Source organism: Melanotaenia boesemani, chromosome 6 (genome assembly GCF_017639745.1).
Source record: "Melanotaenia boesemani isolate fMelBoe1 chromosome 6, fMelBoe1.pri, whole genome shotgun sequence".
Classification (NCBI taxonomy): Eukaryota; Metazoa; Chordata; class Actinopteri; order Atheriniformes; family Melanotaeniidae; genus Melanotaenia; species Melanotaenia boesemani.
Genome location: NC_055687.1, coordinates 22,345,959 through 22,369,939, shown reverse-complemented (window position 1 = coordinate 22,369,939; position 23,981 = coordinate 22,345,959). Strand labels below are relative to the sequence as shown.

At 44.7% G+C, this 23,981-nt stretch overlaps 2 protein-coding genes across 2 annotated transcripts; both read left to right on the top strand.

Annotated features, from left to right (window-relative positions):
• Window positions 1-2,285: 2,285 nt before the first annotated feature.
• Window positions 2,286-4,917, top strand: LOC121641459 (urokinase plasminogen activator surface receptor-like). The gene is made up of 5 exons (XM_041987596.1): window positions 2,286-2,338; window positions 2,679-2,798; window positions 2,873-3,019; window positions 3,547-3,657; window positions 3,778-4,917. Exons 1-5 carry the CDS (start codon window positions 2,293-2,295, stop codon window positions 3,978-3,980), a joined length of 627 nt encoding a protein of 208 aa, XP_041843530.1. The 5' UTR covers window positions 2,286-2,292; the 3' UTR covers window positions 3,981-4,917.
• Window positions 4,918-13,573: 8,656 nt separating this feature from the next.
• On the top strand, window positions 13,574-18,389 carry LOC121641447. Its single transcript, XM_041987567.1, has 2 exons — window positions 13,574-17,873; window positions 18,194-18,389. The coding sequence occupies exon 1, from the start codon at window positions 13,686-13,688 to the stop codon at window positions 17,655-17,657; it is 3,972 nt and encodes a 1,323-aa protein (XP_041843501.1). The 5' UTR covers window positions 13,574-13,685; the 3' UTR covers window positions 17,658-17,873; window positions 18,194-18,389.
• The last annotated feature ends 5,592 nt before the right edge of the window (window positions 18,390-23,981 follow it).

Here is a 23,981-nt window from a genome sequence, read left to right as displayed (position 1 = left end):
AAATAGGGTTTTCAAGATTACCAATATATATATATATATATATATATATATATATATATATATATATATATATATATATATATATATATATATATATATATATATATATATATATATATATATATGTATATATATATGAATTTGAATAAAGATAATTTGAAAGCTGATCAAAATAAATCTCAAACTTGGATAAAAAAAATTCAGCATTAGCTCTGACACTGGTCCCTGTACAACCAGTGTCAGAGCTTGGTCTGCATTGCCGGCAATAAATCAGAATCGTTTCCAGTGCGGGTTGGACTCCGCCAAGGCTTCCCTTTGTCACTGATTCTGTTCATAACTTTTATGGACAGAATTTCTAGGCGCAGCTGAGGTGTTGAGGGGATCCGGTTTGGTGACCTCAGGATTGGGGCTCTGCTCTTTGCGGATGATGTAGTTCTGTTGGCTTCATCAGGCTGTGATCTTCAGCTCTTACTGGAGCGATTCGCAGCCAAGTGTGAAGCGGCTGGGATGAGAATCAGCACCTCCAAGTCCAAGACCATGCTCCTCAGCCGGAAAAGGGTGGAGTGCTCTCTCCGGGTCTGCAATAGGGTCCTGCCCCAAGTGGAGGAGTTCACGTATCTCGGGGTCTTGTTCATGAGTGAGGGAAGGATGGAGTGGGAGATCCACAGGCGGATAGGTGCCGCGTCTGCAGTGATGCGGACTCTGCATCGGTCTGTTGTGGTGAAGAGGGAGCTGAGCCAAAAGGCAAAGCTCTCTATTTACTGGTCAATCTACGTTCCTACACTCACCTATGGCCACGAGCTGTGAGTAGTGACCGAAAGAACAAGATCGAGAATACAAGTGGCCGAAATGAGTTTTCTCCGCAGGGTGGCCGGGCTCTCCCTTGTAGATAGGGTGAGAAGCTCGGTGATCTGGGAGGGGCTCAGAGTAGACTCGCTGCTCCTCCACATCGAGAGGAGCCAGATGAGGTGGCTTGGGCATATGGTCAGGTTGCCTCCTGGACACCTCCCTGGTGAGGTGTCGGCTGCCCCCGTGATATTAAGGTTTTGAGCAACTCTAGGGGTAATGGAAACACACCTTTGTATCCGCTTTCGTTTTTTACTCTCCTATTTACATTTCTTCACTCTTCTTTTTTTCTGTCCCCTCCGGTCAAGTCCAGGAAGATTACATAAATTCCATAATTCCAAATAAATAAGATTAAAAAAGTCAGATTATGAAGAGGAGCCTTATACCCATAAAGCTCCCCTTGGCAAAGCAAATTTGTTCAGCACAACACAGCAGCCAGACCATTATTCTGCTTGATACAATGCCGGATTGGAGAAATACAAATAAATAAATAAATAATGCTGGACTTCCGCCGTGGCTAATTTGTTGTGTTGTGACGTTTGTGTTGCAGCTTTTGTGTAACGGTCTGTGGTGGAGGTGAGGACCCAATTGCAGGCAGTCAGGGCAGGAGGCAGAATCGGTGCAAATGACAAGGTTTATTTTCCCGAAATTCAAGACAGGGAACCACACACGACAGGGAGTATACCACATATAACCACATAAGAGGATCTAACAAGGAGTGGCTGAAAACCAAGGACATATATACATGGAGGGAGTAATGGGGAACAGGTGAAATGGATGAGTAATTAGACCAGGTGTTCTAATGAGGCAGAAACAGAAACCACAGAGCACACAAGGAAAAACTAACAAAAACCAAAAACCCAAACCATGGTCTCAAAACAGAAACTAATGACAAAAACCAGAACCACAACCCAAAACTACAACCAGAAAATGACGAACATGACCCCGACACAGCCCATGATCATGACATTTTGTATATGACTTGTAACAGACAGCTGTTTCCTCACTCTGAAATTTGACCCTTAAAGTGCTCGGTTTTCCCCTAAATCTATTATTGACCTTTGCTATTTTAACCATTTATCAAGGAAACACAGAGTCTGGTTAGACATGTTTGCTCTGTGCTCATCTCGCATTTTTTAAACTCTGAAAATGAGCAGAACCAGAAGATGGACAATTTGATCAACACTATGAAAAAATATCAGCACCAAATTTATGTGAAAAATGATTCATATAGAGAATAATGTGGACTTTCTAAAGTATTGAGGATAAAAACTAAAATTAAAATTTTCACAAATTAACAAAATAAAAAGATATTCAGTTTTGTGTGAATTCAATGCTTATTGAGGGCGAGTTAACAGTCGCTGGTGAAGGAGGGAGGAGCCTTCCTAGGACCTACTTAATGCCAGAACAGAGTAAAGTGAAACCCGCTTGTCTCCGAAGAACACAATGCATCTCTTTACTCTGGTCCTTGGGATCTGGCTTCTTCCAAAAGGCAAGCTTTCGTCTGTTCATTATTGTTTTATGTGGTTTTACTTTTCTCTTCTTATTAAAAAGAAAATAACTATAATATAGTTAATTATCTGTAATTATACTTTTGTTTTTACATCCCTCTACATTCTGTCTAACCTACATCTTCTGTACAGATAATTCAATTTTTTTTTTGCATTTTTTGCCTGTGTTTTAAGTATTTTCTATATTGCCCTTTTATTTAATTATAAAGTGCCACCATTATTCATAGTTCTGGATAGTTTCCTCGAGGATTAATGTGGTAACGCAGTATTGTTGCTACTTTGTTGACAGTAAATGCTCCTTATGCTTATTTTTTTTATCAGTCGACACCCTGACATGTTATGAGTGTGTACCGGGACTCTCTGGAAGTTGCACTGAGACAACCAAACAATGTCCCACAGGAGATTATCAGTGTGGAGCAATCAGAGTTTTAACATATGCAGGTATGTTTTGGGATATGCACTGGAAATTGATCCCCTTCTTGGCACTGACTCAGTCTACAATTGTTTGGTTGCAGGAATTTCACAAATTTCTGATTATCAAGCAAAGAAGTGTACTTTGGCTCAAGAATGTATTACTGGTTCAGTCAACTATGGAGTTGTCAAAACCATGCTGACCAGCAAGTGCTGCAACTCTGACCGTTGCAACAGCCAACCTGTTCCTGGTAATTTCCATTCTTGTTCACTTAAAGTTGTGCCATGTTGTTCTAACTATAGTTTATTGAATTTATACTGTGTGTAAAAAGATTGCAGTAATATCAGGCCAAAAAAACATGTTAAGTGCTAAAAAAGATCATTTGTTTGCTACTTCAGAGCCTGACTCTGAAGTATAGCTTCACTTACTAGTTTATACAAGTCATTTGTTATCTTGTGGTTTTAACACAAATACTATGGTCACTATAACAACAACAACTACTAATAATAACAATAATAATGGTAATAAATATACTTCATCATGATCCGTTGCCTCAGAAAAGATTCATGCCACAATTTCTATTTAAGGTTATGAAAGTTTTCATTTGCTAGTTTTTAATTAGTATTTGTAACTGAGAGAAACTTACAGGATAATTTTCACACAATAATTATACTTCTAGGTTTTCAAACAGTTAAATCACACATTAAAAAGGAAACATTGCTTTTAATTGCTTCATCAATCTTTTGTTTATTCAATAACTGATGTTTTATTTTGCAGATGCCAGCCAATCCACTCCAAATGGCAAAAAGTGCTTCACCTGTGAAGGAGAAACATGCACTAAAACTGTAAACTGCGAAGGGACTGAGGATCACTGCATCAAAACAACAGGTAAGAGACCTGCTGCTTCCTCTGTCCTCCTCTACATCTCTTCTCTGCTCTGAACAATGTTAAGTAGTTCTAATATTAAACAGTGAATCTAAAGTTATAACATTGTTTTTATTCTCTCAGTGGCTGTAGGAGGAAATAAGCTGACAGTGAAGGGCTGTGTCTCCAAGACGATTTGCACAGCTGCTTCAAATCCGCAGCTTGCAGCATATGTTGGAGCAGAAGTGAGCTGCTGTCAGGGCAACTTATGCAACAGTGCCAGCAGTGCAAGCGCCGGCCTGCTGCTGTTGGTGGGGCCACTTATTTCTTTGGTCTTGTTCTTTTAGCTGATGAAGACAGCAGCATCATTGCCCAGTTTTTCTTATCATATTGGTGTAACGAAGAGTGTCTGTTGACAGATTAATAGATTGCTCGTGAACTAGACGGGCGGAGCCTCACTGCACTCTCCCTCTCCAGAAAAAAAAGGAAAAGTAGATGTACATAGTGTAGGGGCAAAAGTTCGTTTTAAAAGAGTGACTGTTTCGGTTGGGTTTTCTTTGCTTTCATTCGTGACCGTGTGCGTTCATGCAACAGTGAGTATATTTGATCTGCTACAGTTTAACATTATGTTTATTTAATTGGATAAAGCTGTTACTGCAATATGCCAGTCTGGCTCAGCAGACTCGAACAGCGATTTTCGTATGTTAGCTTACATTGTAGCTTATTATATTATTTTCTGTCATGCTGTTCCATAACCTCGGCTGAGTTTTCATGTGGAATATGTTATTGTAATTATTATAGTGTTGGTTGTGAATTATACAGCAAACTAATGGATATTTATGGCTAATTTGCTGTCATGTTATGTTTCTGCTTCAGAAACCACACACATTCGAAAACCTCCACAGGCTCTACCAATAAGCCTCCAGATGGTCATCTCCTTATTTAACTTGCTCAACTACAATAAATAATTCAAGTTCAAGCAAGTCTCTTATCTTCATGCATTCTGACCGATGCACCCTTGGTGGCCACAATAATAAACCATAAGAAGAGTACAGTCCTAATTCACTCATCCAAAACAATTGGTTTGGTTAGAGTTAACACCCCTTTTCTTCTTTCAGTACATGCGTGTGTTTGACAATGGTAAAAACATTAGTAAGGTACGATGTAAATGAAAGGTAAAATGTTAATTACTTCTAACGGTTGCTTTTTTCCCTCTTTTTTTTTGAGTGTTTGTGCCTTTAGAAACCAGATGTAGTGAAAAATATTTCAATGTTATTGATGAAACATTAAATAAACAGATAAAAAAAAGTTTTGTCTCCATTAATGATTCAATTTTGTCCTCTGTGGATGCTCGTTTGTTTGGGAATTGCATACAGACTAATGTAGTGGTTATGTCAGGACATGGGAAATGTTTCTGTATTAAGTTTTAACAAGTAGGAGTCAGATAATGGCCTTACAGGGAAACTGCAGTTAATTGACACTGAATCAGGAAATTGGAATATCCAGAGATAAACAACAGGTTGAAGAGTGGAGGAGAGAGTTGTCATAACCCGGCTCACGGCTACAACAAAACAACGCCAAACAGCAGATAAGGCCAATTATGATTATTTATTAACGAAAGATTAACCAAAATTAAGGAAAAATAGGATAACCATGGAGTGTGGCTGTCCACAGTATCAGAGGTGTAGATGCGTGCATGGTTGTGTGTAGAATGTAATGAGTGCAGTGTTGTATGGTGTAAAGCTAAACTAAATGTAAAGCAAAAGGCCAGGTGCAGCGGGTGCAGGTGTGGCCAGGGAGCGGAGCGAGGACAAGCGAGGGGCAGAGGCTGGCCGTAGGCGGGTCTTTTATACTCGCAGTGCGTTGGGCCCTTGACGCACGCACGCACAGCCAGGTACACTCCAGCTTCACCTGCAAACAACCATAATTAAAGAACACGGCCACAAAGAAGAAGGGGCTGTGACAGAGTCTAGAAATTTCTGTGACTATATTAACTATTAAACTATATTACTGTTTGTAATAAAACTCTTAAAATGAGGGAACAGAGCGTTTTGTCTGATCCTTAAATCTAAGCAGCGTGAGGTTTGTATGTGTTAAAGCGTGTACTACGGTATATGTGCATGAATAATGGACACTATGCTCCACCAATCATAACATGGTTACCAGTTCAACTTGTTTAAATGTTTTTCTTGCAGTGTATTGGGATTTGCAAAACTGGATTTACAATCTTTATCTGTATGGATTTTGAGGTGCAAATGAATACTAGAATAAATAAACATTTAATTGTGCTGCCAGAGCATTTGGATTTGACAGCATATACTCTTTTTAGTCTCTGAAATATGAATACTTTATGCATTTGAGGTAAAATAAATGAATAAATAAAGCAGAGATTGGTAATGCATGGGAAAAGTTGCCACAATCAGATGAGTAAAATGACAACAGCAGCCAGATTTTTAATTTTATTTATTTATTTATTGTGACTGCTTATTTCCCCATTTAATATTTCCTTCTTTTTTTTTACTGATAAGGTAGGCTACATGCAAAACCAAACAAATCCATAGAACAGCTTTGGAGACTGAAGACTGTAAATTTGCATACAGAGAAAGTCCCTTAACCCCTTTTAGTGAAAAGAGAAACTAATTTCAGAACAACCACGAAGCAACCATTCCTCCATCTAGTGGAGAATTTCTGCAACAAGAGGTGTATTCACACTTCATCCACTTATCAGATGGTTTTGCAACTTCCTTCTTGCCCAGAAAAAATTAAATTAAAAACAACATTGAATCTCACAAATTGGAGAAATTTTGTCCTCTACAAATAATTATTAATTCACACAATTCTTTTATCTTCTATTTTTTTAGTTGCTGGCTTTAATACAGCAGCAATGAATCAATGTTTTATGTCTGGAAGAAGACATAATCCAAAAACCAAAGATTTGTTTTGTTATTTATTTCTTGTGCAATTTCTTTTTTACGTAATTGGCCTTGGCTTTAAAGAGGCATTAAATAACTTTCCAACCTTAAAACACCTTGTTCCAGACTCGTTTGATGCCACAGTAACATCTATGATGTGCATTTGTGGAGTCATTGCTGCCCAGCAGCATCCTGGGGCTCAGAAACAGCATATAGAGAATTCACATGTGATATCACCACAGCTTTCTCTGCCATTTTGGAGGCACCCGCCTACTGTTTCCATTGACACAGTGAAGGCAGGAGAAAAAAGGGCATCAGAAAGGCCAAGCAGAGGTACAAACAACAGATTGAAGAGCACTTTTAACACTGTAACCAAACATGGCAGCTCACAGATCAGCCATGACAGCAAACTGAACTGGTTGGTTGCTCACTTTGAAACACAGAGCAATAGAAGAGGTCCCCAGATTTCCCCTCACAAGAAAGAACCAACTCTCATTCTCTAGAACCATCGAGTGAGATTGGCTCTAAGTAAAATAAAGTCTCCAAACTGCAGCATGACCAGATGGGGTGCCAGGCCGCACATTATAGTCATGTGCTGACCAGCTAACAGGAGTATTCACTAAAAATCCAACCTCTCCCTGCAACTAGCTGTTGTCCCCACCTGCCTCAAATCCACAACCATCATACCAGTACCCAAGACGTCATCTGTAAGTTGCCTCAAGTTTTACCGCCTGGCTGCTCTGACCCTGGTTCTGATGAAGTGTTTCAAAATTCTCTCCCACATAAGAGCAAGGTTATAATAGTTTTGGATTTTTTATTAGTTTTAGTTTTAATTTCATTTTGACTTTTTATTTTCGAATTCAGTTAGTTTTAATTTGTTTTTAGAGCAAATTTTCTAGTTTTTATTAGTTTTTGTTTTTTAAAAATGCTTAGTTTTAGTTTTTTTTGTTTGTTTTTTTCTAAATTAGGGTATTTATGGCTCTTTGAAAGGGAGCCAGATCTTGAGGAGCCGTTCATTTCAAAGAGTCATTCAAAATTATGGCTCATTCTCACAATATCTTACAAAATTTCACAATATATAAGAATGACAAACGATCAAAATATGTACCTATATAAAATCTACTATACAAGATTAAAAAATTATAGGAAAAATATAGATAAAAAAGGATAAACCTGAGCAGTCAGTGCAAATTCTAGTAAATGTTTTGGATAGAACTCACAGTATTTGTGACTGTGAAAATTTTCATTAAGTGTTTTTATTCTTATGTAATTCTACTTTGATGTATGAAAAGAATGAGATATGAACTGAGATATGCATGAATGTTTTTAATCATGTAAAAAACTTTGTGTTGCCTATGGCATGAAAAGCACTTTATAAATAAAGTTTGATTTGATTTGATTTGATGAAGGCAGTGTCAAAAATTTGTATATAAAAAGAATGGCTCACAAATGAACGGCTCACAGCTGTGAATCGGTTCCCATCGTTCATTTAAAAGAGTCGTTCAAAAGAATCGATTCGTTTAAACGTCAGATCTCTAGTATTTGTCAGGCGCAAATTTAAAAAAAATTCAGAATAAGCATTGTATAATAAAAACTTAACAAGATACAAATTTTAAAAACTGTATTAGGAGGAAACATGAACAGCCGAATGACAAATCAAATACAACAGCCCAAAAGATAGCAGCCTTAAGTAAAAAAAAAAAGTGTGCACTGCTGCTTCTGAGATAAGGCGCATTCCGACAGAGAAGTTCTAAGAACGCAGTTCTAATAACTGTCCTAGTTCTAAGAACGGCCCTTCTCCAGGGGAACTGTTTCATGTCGCATTCGCACATGAGTTGGGGGCGGTAGCGGGACCGATGTGACGCATACGTCTGCGACAGTGGCGTGTGACTTTAGCGCCACATAACAACAAAACAAAACCCGCTAAAAACAAAACAACATGGCAAGCTAATATGGAGAAGGAAGACATCGTAGTGTTCATGCTCTGCTTGATGGAGATGTTACTGATGGACTATAAAATCAGGCGTCTCACGTCGAGGCTGGAAGGCTCCTGAAAGTCAGAAGATGAAGAATCCAGCGGCAGGAGATACGCCGCAGACAAAGGAGACGACGTGTAAGTTTAACTTATTAAACATGCGCCGATTGTATACGTGTCTTATGAGTAAACATTTCAGACGGCGGGTTTATTGTAACTCGTGTTCTGCGTTTCAGACGTTGCTGCAGCTCATTGAACCTCCTCACTGTCCGCCTGGTCCGGAGCAAAGCTGATAACTAGTGGGAAAAGGTTGTTCTCAATTTTACCGATGAGCAGTAGATAGAGCATTTCTGTATGTCCAGGGAGACATTTCAATACATCTGTGGCCGCCTGAAGCTGCACTGGAGAGGATGGACACAACCACCTGCTGCAGATACTGAAGGAGATGGAGAGCAGCCTGGATGCTTCACCTCCTGCCTACCAGCTAATCACTACACACCTCTTCATAATAAGCATCATGTTCTGGAAGTTCCACAGACAGAACATACATGTATACATGATGTACACATTTAAAGAGAAAATGTTCCATAGAAAAAGCATCATTTCATTTAATTTTTTTTCTTTTTTTTTTTGTTATGTGCAAAATAAAGATCTCATCATCTGCTATTAAGCTTTGTGTGTTTTATGGAATCATCAGTAGAAAGGTGAAGGAGAAATCTGTCACTGAAGGTTGGTTGTGACTGACTTATGGTCTAGAATTATGAGAACATAGTCACACAGATTTAGCTTAGATGAAGGTAAAAATATAAAAAGAGGTGGTGAAATGTTTACAGGTGTGTAATTTGTGTCAGATCTTGGTTAAACATGATAAACTTCGTTCTGTGATATGGAGCATATTATAAAGTTGATAAACTAACGTAATTTACACCCAGGGATAAGACTTAAAATGTAGCGACCAAAGATGGATTATTTAATATTTCATAGCTGTGATAAGTTAATAATTACTCAATATTTTTATTAGCTAATATTTTATAGATGTGGCCAAAGCCCATCTAACAGACACAAACTGAATACTTCAGACTCTTTACAAAGTCATTTATTTTTTTATAATGAATACAGCAGAGCAAAAATAACTATTTACATGTGTGTATATGCTCTGCATATCACACTGGCTTTTCCTGCCGCACGCAGGAGTCATTTGCTGCGGCGTTGACGGAGTAAACATGTCGGTGGTACAAGCTGTCCAATTTACTGGTTTTTCGGTTCGTCCCACTCCGGTTGTTGTGGTCCTCCATTTATTTGTAGTCTTGTGTGAGTTTTCTACGTGCGCTGCTTCGCGTTATCCCGCGTTCTCTGACTGAGAGCTGATCGTCAGGAATATTTTTATATTTCGCTGCGAACCTTCAAAACCTCTCAGAAAATCCCCTGTGGCGTAGACGGTCAGAAGAGCTTCGACCTCCTCGTCGGTCCATTGCTCTGTTGTTGTTTTTGTCCGTATGTGCAACCGTGTTTTTTAAATGTGGCGGGGACACAAAATGCGGAAATCTGGCAAGGGGCGTAGCTACCAGTCACGAAACACCTACGTCATGAGGGTTCCTATAGAACCCCGTTCAGACCCTGCCTCGGAGCAGGAGCTAAAATGGTTATAGGAACTGGGGGCTTTGGTCCCTAGTTCCTATATGTCGAAATGCGCGAAAAAACGGCCTGGTTCCTGAAAAGGTTATAGGAACTGCAAAAGGTTCCTACAGTCGGAAAGAGCCTATTGTGTGCTAGGTAAAAATCAACATAACCAACATACTAAAGACACGCATCAACATAACATGAATCCATTCAAGAGACAGTTCACAGTCCTTGGCAGCCAGGAGTCTAAAGGAGCTCAATCTGACTAATCACGAACAACCTCAACAACCCAACAAACTCTAGACCAGAGGTTTAATTCATTCAGATGAAACAATTCATATTTAACTACACACAGAATTGCACTAGAGTTGCAGCAACTTTAGTACAAACCTGTGCTTGGCCTTTCTCATCCAAAATGCTGCTGCTAGAGTTTTAACCAGGACTAAAAGATCTGAACACATCACACCAGTTTTGAAATCTTTACACTGGTTTCTTTTTTTTTTTATTTTTATTTTTTATTTTTTAACCTGTCTTGTCCAGCATCGTTGCAAACAGAATGATTGTCTGGCTGCTGTCTGGTGCTGGGCAATTTTACTCTATCAAGCAGGGATTTATACTACATGTATAAAGTCCCTCTTGATGAAAAACTTTATTAAATCAGACTCTTAATGCTGGACTCGACCGGAGGGGACAGAGAGAGAGAGAGAGAAAAGAAAGTAGAGAGAAGAGGGAGGGGAGAGAGAGGGACAGAAAGTGTAAGAAAGCCAAGCAGAAGGCGCCCGCCAGCGACCGGCTTTCTGTTGCTCCATACCGCCAGCTCCTTTTTCCTTTCTCCCCCACGTGAGCACGCGGTGCGTGCATGACAGCTCGGTGCTTCAGCGGAGCGGAGCATTAAAGCCGAATGAACATGTTTTCCGTGCGTAAAGGACGATAAAGTGAGTGATATGTTCCCGAGTGTGCTCTACTTATATTATGCTGTTGTATTTGCTAATTATAATGTGTTTATTGCTACGTTTTTGCACGTGTTTCGGTCGCCGCATAGTAGACCTCATATACTTGCCGAGCCAATTTATATTTGTGCTCTTTATTGTTTTGTGCTCTTGATACGCTTTATGTAGCCGAACAGCAGTATTGTTGCATATACCATATGTCTGTGTGTTTACATATGACTGCTAAATACGTACCTGTTTATTGTAATTGTTTACAACAACTATGTACACATATTCATTATTGTTTACTCTGTTTGTCATTACAGCCACGGAAACATCACACGAACACACACGACCACATGAACCCACACAACACATATTCAGCTATAAACCCCAGCATGTTCAATAAAGAATCTTAAAGGCCTCCTTCTCCAGTCCTAATTCTCTAACCGGAATTAAGCCATACTGTACCGCCTCAAACCAGTGAAATACAGTAGCGGGCACTATAAATAAAGTGCCACCGCTTCATTTGGTCCTTCGAGCCGGATTGAGAGCTCCCCAGTATACAGCATGGCAGAAGCAGCAGACGACATATCCGAGCCCCAGGAAAGGCCACGCAGAGACCGCCGCCTGCCTTCATACCTAGAAGAATATGATGTTGGATATAGACCACTACTGCCTCATCCTACAGCCGCTTCATCCCGCTCCAGCAGCCATCGTCGAAGCCAAGCTAGGAAAACAGTCAGTAGTAAAGCTAGCTCCACATCTAAATCTAGCAAGAGGGCGACAGTTTCTTCTATCGGCCACTATCCTGATGAAGCTCTCGACAGTGTGCAGGCTGCTCTTCTGGAGGAAGGGATAAGGCAAATTGAGCTAGACGACCTCAAGCAGCAATTAGCCGAGGACACCACAGCTGATTTGGAATATCAATGTCTGCAGATTAAAGTTAAGGAAGCTCAGCGTGCACAAGAGGAAGCACTCCAGGCTAAAGAGGCTTTATCTAAACAGCAGGACAGGAGCCGGCGTTTAAAGGAAGCAGAGAAAAAACTAAAGATGGCTAAACTGGTGACCTCACTGCTTACTACTGATGTGGACAGAGCTGCACCCGAGCCACTGTTGACTCCTGACAGCTACATCCCACCACCTCAACCAGGAGTGAGTAACCCACCAGCGTCCACTCAACAACCTAGTATTAATATGCAGCGGGCCACTGTACCTAACACGTCCACCGCCAATGTTGCTGCTCAACCTCCTACCCCTCCAATAACTTCATCTGCTGCCTTGGCAACACCGAGTCTTCTCCAAGTGTCCCGGATGTTAAAGGACTCCCCCTCCTTTATCACAGTATCTGGGGCCTATGTACCATATGGACAGCCTCATTACACCTATCAGCCTGCTCCAGCGCCAGCTGCAGTCATAGCTACACAGCCAAGGGTGATACCACCCCCGGTAATGACAGCAAGCGTCTCCAGCACCACTTGGCCAGTCCAGCCGCTAGCAACCTCCGAACTGCAGACATACCCAGTCCAAGCTCCACCCGAAACTAATTATGCATCGCAGGTTTACCCCCCTTCGTCGTATCCAGCGGCCACAGTACATACAGTTCCCCAGCCTGGTCCAGTACCACCACCCGGAGCTGATCTACTGATTGCCTCAGCATACGGCATTCCCAGACCCTCATTGCCTTTATTCGAAAGTGGACGTGAGAGTGACTTTGCTTTACTTAAGATGGCTCTCGACAACCTCCTGAGTAGCCACAGTCATCTCAGTGAGCAGTACAAGTACCAGGTGTTGCTCGGCCAGCTAAAGCTTCCTAGCGCTATGCAATTAGCCAAAGCACACATGTATCATCCTCAGCCCTACACTGCTGCACTTCGGGCACTCCAAGACAAGTACGGTCAGTCAAGACAGCTAGTCCAGTCTGAACTCGGCGCCATCTTAAGCATGCCAGCATTCAAGCCAGGAGACGCCGCTGCATTCGATGCCTTTGCTCTCGCCGTTCAGACACTAGTGGGCATGCTGAGGACACTTGAGGGTCAAAACGGCTACGAACTAATGTGCGGCTCACACGTAGACCGCCTCCTCAGCAAGATGCCGTCACACCTACGTGACAGCTTTGTTGAACATTGTCTAAGTCGTGGCATACTGCAGACCGGTACAGACAGGACATATACGCTTCCAGACCTAGCGTCGTGGCTACAAGTTAAGTCACAGGCAAAGCGAATCTCCAGCCGCGCTGCCACACTATTCTATGCTGAATCCTGCAAGCCCACGAAGACAAACAGGACCGGACAACCTAAAGACAAGTCCACACCGGTTCTGCTGACACTCAGTGGTAAGCCACCACCAACCACTCCACCTAGGGCTAATGCTAAGCCCAAGCCCTACTGCCCACACTGTAACAACACAGACCATTATCTCAACTCCTGCAATGAGTTCAAGAAACTCAGCACAAACCAGATAATAGCCTGGATACAGAGTGGAAAAAGATGTTGGAGATGCGGACGTGATCATGCAGCAGCCACCTGCAACTTGAAGCGCACATGTAAGGTCTGCAAGGAGACACACCTCACTGTTCTTCACGACTCAGTCCAGGCCACATCCGGAGCTGTTCTCATGGTCAACATCCCCTCAACACAGGTCTATTTCGATCGCCCAAACAGATCCCAGAGAATTATGTTGAAAGTGGTCCGTGTCCTAATACACAACGGTGACCAGTCAATGGAAGCGTACGCTGTTCTCGACGATGGTTCGGAAAGAACGGTCGTCCTCCCCCCAGTGGTACAACACCTGGAGATTAAAGGTAGCTCAGAGAATTTAGCCCTACGCACAGTGCACCAAAGCGTGAAGCACCTCGCCGGCTCATCTGTTTCCTTTGACATCTCAACCACAGAGAAGCCATCAGAGAGGTACCGCATTAGTAACGCTTTCACTGCTAAGGAGCTCAGCCTCTCCGAAGTTACATACCCCGTCCAAGCTCTGCAGCAGCGTTATCAGCACCTTAAAGGGCTCCCTCTACACCCGCTGAGTCATGTGCAGCCGTTGCTTCTGATCGGATCAGATGCACCTCACTTATTAACCCCTATTCAGCCAATACGTCAAGGACCAAACGGTGGACCAATCGCTGTATGCACATTGCTCGGATGGACCCTGCAGGGCCCAATGAGTCCTTTTCAAGGCCCTCAGCGTGAACAACAGTGTTTGCACCTCGCCACTGTGGAGGATCGCCATGAGCTCGTTCGTCATGTAGAGCGCTTATGGCAACTAGACAGCCTGCCCCAGAGCGAGAAAGTGTACACCAGGTCCAAGCAAGACCAACAAGCCTACGACCTGTTGCAGTCCGCTACTACAAGAGTCAAGGTACAGGGGGTACAACGCTACGCTACACCATTACTACGTCGCACTCCCGTAGTTAAGCTTCATGCCCAAAAGGAGGCAGTGCTGCCTAACCTGCGTAACACAGAGCGCAGACTCATTAGAGACCCCAAGAGAGCCGAGTCCTACTGTAACGAGATCCGCAAGCTTGAGAAGGCAGGCTATGTGGCTCGAATCACTGCAGAACAAGCTGACATGTCTGAAGAATCGTGGTTTATTCCACACCATATGGTACACCATAACGGTAAAGACAGGATAGTCTTTAACTGTTCATTTCAGCACCAAGGACAGTCCCTAAATGATCAGTTGCTGCCAGGGCCTACACTCGGGCCATCCCTCCTAGGTGTCCTGCTAAGATTTCGCCAGCACACTGTAGCAGTGAGTGGGGACATTAAAGGAATGTTTCACCAAGTGCGCCTCTTGCCATCTGACCAACCACTGCTACGTTTCTTGTGGAGAGATATGCACAGAGAGGAAGAACCATCCATCTTTCAGTGGCAGGTCCTGCCCTTCGGAACTACATGCAGTCCGTGCTGTGCTGTCTACGCGCTTCAGCGCCAAATCAAAGAGAGCATTAGCAAAGGTCACCCAGTGTCCGAGACTATAGAACAGTCCTTCTACGTGGACAACTGTCTCCACAGCACCTCTACTCCAGACGAGGCAAAAACCTTAGTGGACAGCCTTTGCCGAATGCTTGCAGAAGGAGGATTTGAGTTAAGGCAGTGGGCATGCAATCTCCCAGCTGTTATTGAGCATCTTCCTCCTGAAGCCAGGTCAACAGCCAGCGAGCTCTGGTTGTCAAAGAGCAGTTCTGACCTTCAAGAGCTGACACTCGGCATGCAGTGGAACTGTCTCACAGATACTTTGGGATTCAAACACCGCTCCACTGAACCTATGCCCCCCACGCTTCGCACTCTGTACAGGAAGTTAGCCAGCCAATACGACCCGCTGGGCTTCATGATCCCATTTACAACCCGTGCTAAGGTCCTCATTCAAGATCTTTGGAAACAGGACATTGGCTGGGATGATCCAATCGAACCTGAACATCTGCGTGAGGAATGGCTGTCGTGGGAAGAGGAACTGTCTAATCTCCCAAACCTGTACTTTCCACGACCCTACTCCCCTGCCTGCGCCGATACGCCATCTTCCACTAGGGAACTACACATCTTCAGTGATGCATCGGAGAGGGCGTACGGGGCAGTGGCCTACATTCGCACCATTGATGAGACAGGAAAGATCTACGTTGCCTTTGTTTGGGCCAGGTCCCGGGTGGCACCACGCAAGAAGCTGTCAGTACCCCGCTTAGAATTAAGCGCAGCCCTCACTGGCGCTCAGATGGCCAAAGCGATCCAAACAGAGTTAACCATACTCTTCAGTAAGGTCTTCCTGTGGTCAGACTCCACAACTGTACTGCACTGGCTACTATCTGAATCTTGCCGTTACAAGGTTTTTGTCGGAACTAGAGTAGCAGAGATTCAGAGCCTGACGAATGTGACCGACTGGAGGTACGTGGACACTAATCAAAACCCAGCTGACGACCTTACTCGGGGTCTGAACCTAGCAGCCCTGACACAACCACATCGATGGAGCTCTGGTCCGACCTTTCTATATCAGCAACCTGATGAATGGCCAGTACCTGTGGTCCCATTAGGAGAGCCTGATACCTGTGAGCTGAAGAAATCAGCATTCATTGGAGTTACTACAGTCAATGCCAACGCTCAGCTCCCAGACGCCTCTCAATTCCAGTCCTGGCAAGACCTCGTCACCGCCACTATCAGGGGCCTTAATGGGGCGGCCGACGCAAGTACCGACAGTCCCTATGATGCAGCAGATGTTATAGCTGCAGAGAAGTCAGTTCTAGCCCAGTCACAGCTAGAATCGTTTCCAGCCGAGACCAAAGCACTCAAAGCAGGCAAGCGCATTCCTGCTGACAGTCGCTTAGCATCCCTTGCCCCAGAGTTTGATGAGGTCACAGGTCTGGTAAGAGTTGGTGGCAGACTACGACGAGCAGAAAATCTTGAGCCTGAGGCCATTTACCCCATTGTTCTGGACCCGGGTCATCCAGCTACACGTCTACTCATTCAGAAATTTGACCAACAGCTTCTCCACCCAGGTCCTGAACGTGTTCTGGCCGAGATGCGACGCCAGTACTGGGTGCTTCGCGGACGAGAGGCTATCAAGAAGCTCCAGCACAACTGCCGAGACTGCCAACTTTGGCGGGCCAAGCCCAATATTCCCAAGATGGCCGACCTACCGCCCAGCCGATTACGCCTTTACAAGCCTCCATTCTATTCTACTGGCGTAGACTGTTTCGGCCCATTCCTGGTCAAGGTTGGACGCAGACAGGAGAAAAGATGGGGGATATTGTACAAGTGTATGACCACCAGGTGCGTGCATTTAGATCTTCTGGAAAGCCTAGATTCGGATGCCTTCTTATTATCTGTCCGACGCTTCATCTCAAGACGAGGCAAACCATACGAGCTGCTTTGTGACAACGGCACTAATTTTGTCGGAGCCGATCGGGAGTTGCAAGAAGCCTTTTCCGACATGGGCCCGCAGTTACAGGAGCAGTTGGCTAGCCAAAGGATCCACTTCCGATTCAATCCACCTAGCGCCCCTCACTTCGGAGGAACGTGGGAGCGAGAGGTGAAATCCGTGAAGACAGCCCTAAAAGTAATTCTGAAAGAGCGGTCTGTGCCAGAACCTGTCCTTCACACCCTCCTTGTGGAAACTGAAGGGATACTGAATGCTAAGCCACTTGGTTATGTTTCTTCGGACATCGCCGACCCTGACCCCATAACACCGAATCTCCTTCTTATGGGACGTAGGGACTCTTCACTACCCCAGGTGTATTACGACTCGCATAACCTGCTGGGAAGGAGGAGATGGAGACATAGTCAGATCTTAGCCGACAACTTTTGGACCACCTTTATCCGACAGTACCTGCCCAGTCTCCAGGAGCGCCAAAAGTGGCGGACTGATGGCAAGGAACTCGACACAGAGCAAGTCGTGCTCATTGTGGACCCTCAGCTGCCACGGGCCCTCTGGCCTGTGGGCACTGTTATGGAGACCTTTAAAGGACCAGACGGACGTGTTCGCACTGCGGCCATAAAGGTCAAAGGTAAGACCTACATCCGTCCTGTTGCCCGGCTGATCCCGCTCCCCAAGTGCACTGAAGAGGATCAGGACTCTTCTGCTGGCCTTTCTAACTGATTACAAATGTCACATCTGACATTCGGGGGCGGCTGTGTAAGAAAGCCAAGCAGAAGGCGCCCGCCAGCGACCGGCTTTCTGTTGCTCCATACCGCCAGCTCCTTTTTCCTTTCTCCCCCACGTGAGCACGCGGTGCGTGCATGACAGCTCGGTGCTTCAGCGGAGCGGAGCATTAAAGCCGAATGAACATGTTTTCCGTGCGTAAAGGACGATAAAGTGAGTGATATGTTCCCGAGTGTGCTCTACTTATATTATGCTGTTGTATTTGCTAATTATAATGTGTTTATTGCTACGTTTTTGCACGTGTTTCGGTCGCCGCATAGTAGACCTCATATACTTGCCGAGCCAATTTATATTTGTGCTCTTTATTGTTTTGTGCTCTTGATACGCTTTATGTAGCCGAACAGCAGTATTGTTGCATATACCATATGTCTGTGTGTTTACATATGACTGCTAAATACGTACCTGTTTATTGTAATTGTTTACAACAACTATGTACACATATTCATTATTGTTTACTCTGTTTGTCATTACAGCCACGGAAACATCACACGAACACACACGACCACATGAACCCACACAACACATATTCAGCTATAAACCCCAGCATGTTCAATAAAGAATCTTAAAGGCCTCCTTCTCCAGTCCTAATTCTCTAACCGGAATTAAGCCATACTGTACCGCCTCAAACCAGTGAAATACAGTAGCGGGCACTATAAATAAAGTGCCACCGCTTCAGAAAGGGTGTGGGGAGTGCGGGTGGGGACTTGAAACATCATACAGAAGACCATGTAATCCATACTACTTACAACATATATAGCTACGATCATCCTAGCCAGTAGGTCATTACACAACTAGTTGATAATAGTACCAATAATAATAATAAGAGTAAGAGTAATAATAATAATAAGAACAGAAATAATTTAAAAAAGAAACAAAATATGATAATAGATATAAGTGAAACTGCTGTATTCAAGAACACGCGCAGAGAAACCTGTGTGGATGTGTTGGAGAACTCGGCCACACGGCGACGCAAAGACTGTGTGGAGACGTTCAGGAAGGAGTGACCATGCAGAGTGATCATGCAGATGCCACCTCACTTGAACAGAGGCCAGAGTCAGGCCAGCGGTCCCGAGACCCAGGCCACCAGCCCCCCCGCAGGCAACAGATCCCGACCGGTCCACAGAGACGACCACTCGCCCGCCCAGGAAGGCAGCAGCAGGAGACCCCAGCAGGAGCCGCCCCGCGGACCCAGGGCACCGGCCCCGGCGGGCCGAGGCCAGCAGTCCCCGACCCCCCCGGGCACCGGCCGCCCGGGACAGACGGGGCAGAGGGCCCGGGCCCAGGAGCGCAGGGACACCCCCCTCCCCCACAGGCCGAGGGCCAGCACGCCACCCGGGGGGACCCGGCCCGCCCAGACGGCCACCACCAGAGGCCAGCCCCACACCCCAGCGCCCAGCCGCACACCCCGAGAACCAGTCCTGCCCCCCCCCAGACCAACACACAAACACACACACTCTCCTTCCACTCCTCCATTTATCCTCCCACGCATACACCATTCAACCCTCACATACTCTGTCCTCCCACACACACACACCATCCTTCCACCATCCATCCTTCCACACACACACCATCCTTCCTCCCACACACTCACCATCCTTCCACCATACACTCTCCCACACCTATCCCATCCTCCCACACACACATCATCCCTCCACCACTCATCCTCCCACACATACACCATCCTCCCTCTCACACACCATTCATCCACCTTCACACCTCCCATACACACACACACACCTTCCTTCCACTACCCATCCTCCCACACATACATCATTCTCCTACACCAAACATCCACCTTCACGTACCCCATCCTCCCACACACACACACCACCCCTCCATCACCCACTCTCCCAAACATACACCACTCCCCCACACACACACCATCCTCCCTCCCATACACCATCCATCCTCCCGCACACACACCATCCTTCCACCATCCATCCTCCCACACACTCCCCCATCCCTGCACCATACATTCTCCCACACATACCCCATCCTCCCACACATACATCATCCCTCCACCATTCATCCTCCCACACCCACACCACCCCCCCTCCCACACACCACGCATCCACCTCCACACACCCCACCCTCCCACACACCATCCCTCCACCACCCATCCCCCCACACCACTCTCCCACCCACACCCCCCCCCCAACACACACACACACACACAAACACCATCCCCCCACCACCATCCTCCCGCCACCCCACGCCACGGGGGGACAGCCCCAGCCAGGAGGCGAGGAGACACGAGCCAGGCCCCCAACCCCCCACCCCGCCCCCCCACTCCCCACCCCCAAAACAGCACCTTCCCCCCAGGGCCAGCAGCCAAAACCCCCCGGGACAGCCCGCCTACGCCCCGGGCCAACGCGACAGGCCACCCGGCCCGCCCCGCCCCCGGGCCATCCATGGAGACAGGGGCGCTTGAAGACCCCATCCCCCCTCCCTCCCCCACTAGTGATGGAATATATTATGTGCTGTTTGCAATTAAAAAAAGAGGGTTAAAATTGGGGGTCAGTCACAGAACAGATTTTAAAACCCTTCTGATCGTTTACGTCCCAGAACGGTTTAGGCCCAGAATCCATCTGTGATATGTTCAGAGAATATAAACCTAGCCGAGCTCTTAGATCCAAAGACTCTGGTCAACTAGTCCAGACCTGAGTCCAGACCTGAGTCCAGACCAGAGTCCAGACTAAACATGGAGAAGCAGCATTTAGTTGTTATGCTGCAAACACGTGGAACAAACTGCCAGTAGAGATTAAACTTTTACCAAAAGTCGACATTTTTAAATCCAGGTTAAAAACATTTATTTTCTCATGTGTCTATGCATTTAATCTGCACTTTAACTTTTTAACTTATCTTGCTTTTAACCATTTTAATGTAATTTATGATTTTATTGTGATTCTTGTGTTGTGTTGTGTGTTGCTGCCTTTTACTATTTCCTAATATCTGTAATGTTGTTGTTTTATGTAAAGCACTTTGAATTGTCCTGTACATGAAATGTGTTGTACAAATAAACTGCCTTGCCTTCTATGCTAAACATACATAACCTGCTGTCCAATATTGTAAACAAAAACTGATTTAAGCCTCTCAAATTCAGCTTTTCAAGATTTTGAGTGCAACTGTGTGTGTGTGTGTGTGTGTGTGTGTGTGTGTGTGTGTGTGTGACAGCGTGTCTGTGACTCACGTTCCCTCCCCATGCTGCTCCGCCTGGCTGAAGCTTATCTTTCCAGGTAGGAGGGCAGAGAGGCTACCTGCTCCTGGTTAGCCTTCTTGTTGTGCAGCTTTTCAAATGGACTTTAAGATTTATGGTTTTTCCTTCCACATATTGTACCACCTGCTTCTTCTACAAGACACTTTTATCGTTGGCATGGTCATAATAAAAGAAATCCCAAATAGGCCTCTTCCCCCTTTCTCTTAACTTTCTCCGTAGCATCACGCTAGCCAGCGCGGGCGGACACGCTGTTGACACATGACGTCACAGACCTTCAGGTGCTGTGCGATGCAGACACCTGGTGTAAATCCGGCAGAGCGAAGTAAATAGATTTCATATCAACCTCGAGGGTTTATGTATGAAATAAATTTACAAAAAAGAAAACGAAGGACATTTTTGCTTTCATTTTAGTTAGTTTTAGTTTGTTTTGTAAACACACAATACAGTTTCACTTAGTTTTCGTTTTTTTTAAAACTCCCATTTTTATTTTTATTTCAGTTAACAAGAATGTTTTTTTAATTTTAGTTTTCGTTTTTTCGTTAGTTTTCGTTAACGATAATAACCTTGCATCAGAGACCTCATCTCAGCAGATCTGGACAGCCACCAGTTTGCCGACAGGTGGAACAGATCCACGGAGGACGGAGCTTCTTTAGCACTTCATTCAGCTTTGGTCCACCTGGAGCACCCAAACACGTACACCCGGATGCTCTTCATCAACTTCAGCTCCGCCTTTAGGCAGTCCTCACAAATTGGTTCACAAACTCCACAGCCTTGGACTGATCACTTCACTCTGTGCCTGGATCATGGAATTTCTAAATGGCGGACCCCAGAATGTCAGAATAGGCAAACACACATCACCCAACCTCATTGTAGCAGGACACACATGTGTTACGTGTGTTACGTGTGTTATTGATTGCCATATGTTTTGGTCAGCCAATTACTGGAGGGAACGAATATATAAAAGGCAAGCAGGGCATACAGGCTGCCTCTGTCTTGCTGTTGGGTGGGCTTACGTCATTTCCTGCCATCAGGAACTTCCCCTCCTGGATGGTGCAGGTAGGCTAGCAGCTGTCGCTGCAAACTGTTTGTCCATCTAGTGCTGCTCACTCTGGTTATTGTTTCAGAGACTCATTGGGTATTGCTGCAGGCTGTGCACTCATCATCGAGCTCACGGATCCTTTAGGCTGATGCTGCATAACTTGTTGTGGATTTCTTCGCCTCACACGCAGCCCTGGATTGTGGGTTATACACAGCGTCTGATGCCACGCTGCAGAGGACGAGGGCCAGTCGGTGAATGCTATGTGATACGCTGTGCAACACCTGATTTGAGCTGTGGAGTGGTCGTGCAGCGCCGGATCACGTCTGTTGGGGACCGCTGCTTTGCTTTGCTTTGCTGCGCTTCATTTTGCTTCGCTTTGCTTGGGCGCGGTCATCTTGGAGGATCTTCATCAGGAGGACGCGCTGGGGCTAAGTCTTGCTTTTTCTGGAGCTGTTGACTACTTTGTGGACACTGATGCATCACCTGACCATTTTGAATGATTTCTACCATTGACGGCCATTAGCCGGTTTAGTGTGCTAGTGTGCACGTGTGTGCGTGCCTGTTTTAGAGTAGAGGCAGGTCTTTGGATCTTTTACCAAGTTTTTAGTGACTTTGTTTCATTGAGAGTATTTTATAATTCTGTTTTCTTTCTTTTATCAGTTGCTGAGCCTTTGGTGGTGGATTTGTGTCTCTAGTGGTGTTGGTGGTGCCCCCTCTGTGTGTCATGTGGATTTAAGTTGGTTTTATTTGTTTAACATCACTTGTGGTGTTCCTGGGACCCCCTTCTTTTCATTTTGTCTGGACCCTCCCCAACCAAGTAGGTCTCAGCCCTGATTTACTCCCTTGTTTTTATTGGTTATTTTAATTCATATCTTTTGTTTAAATAAATTCATCTGTTTATTGGAACTGCTGTCTCTGCCTCGTGCATATTGAACCTGGGTGCCTGGTGGTAAGTTCACCACCTTGGTGGATTTCCCTTGGTGAAAGTCCCGAGGTGGCATTGTCTGACCCTTGCACGACCAGAACGCCACATCATCATGAACACTGGTGTGTCACAAGGCTGTGTGCTCAGCCCAGTCAGGTTCACATTCTTCACCCAGGACTGTGCCCCTACCCACCACATCATTATTCACTGACCCATTGTAGTGGGACTTATCACAGACAGTGAGGAGACCTCTAGAGAGGAGGTCCTATATCTGGCTGAGTTGTGTTCAGATAGCAGCATGGTTCTGAACACCACCAAAACTAAGGAGATCATTGTGGACTTCAGGAAGACCACACCATTCTCACTTTCTATCAACAGTGAGAAGGTGGATGTGGTGGACAACATCAAATTCCTGGAACTTCATATTACTTGGTTTCTAAACACCTTCCAGCGTCTTCAAAATAAAGATTGGAACTTTTGTTTAATCGTGACTGAATTAAACATCTTTTGAGGATTTTCTCTCCTTACAGACTAACGGTCTCACTCCCAAAGTGGGGGTCTGACTCAAATTTATGACTTGGTTTCCAGCTCCACAGGTCAACAAAGGTCGACTCTCCCCAACATGGACTGGAAAGGACTTCATTAGGTTATTTACGAGACCTGGGAAATTTCTGAACTTTAATCTTCTGCAACATAAATTTGCTTTTTAGTTAACAACCAAAGGGTCCCAGATGCAACTCTTCATCCCAATGCCCACTTTGAAACTGTCTCTTTCCTAAACTTGTGTTTTGCTTCAACTGATAAAGAAAAACCCCCTTTTTCAGGCAGTCTTAACTGGAAACAGGACACCTGGACACACCAAGAAACGTTTATCTTAACATTCCAGAGGGTAATAAAGTGTCTTAATGTTTCTCTGTGTCCCCGGACAGAGAAGACAAAGACTTTGTCTTAAAAATGATATTTTACTAGTCTAAAATGTTCATTTAAATAGATACATATATATGTGTGTTTTATCTTGATACCATGCACATGCATATAATCATTATCATTTTGTACAAGGTTTAATCAACAAGCTTGATT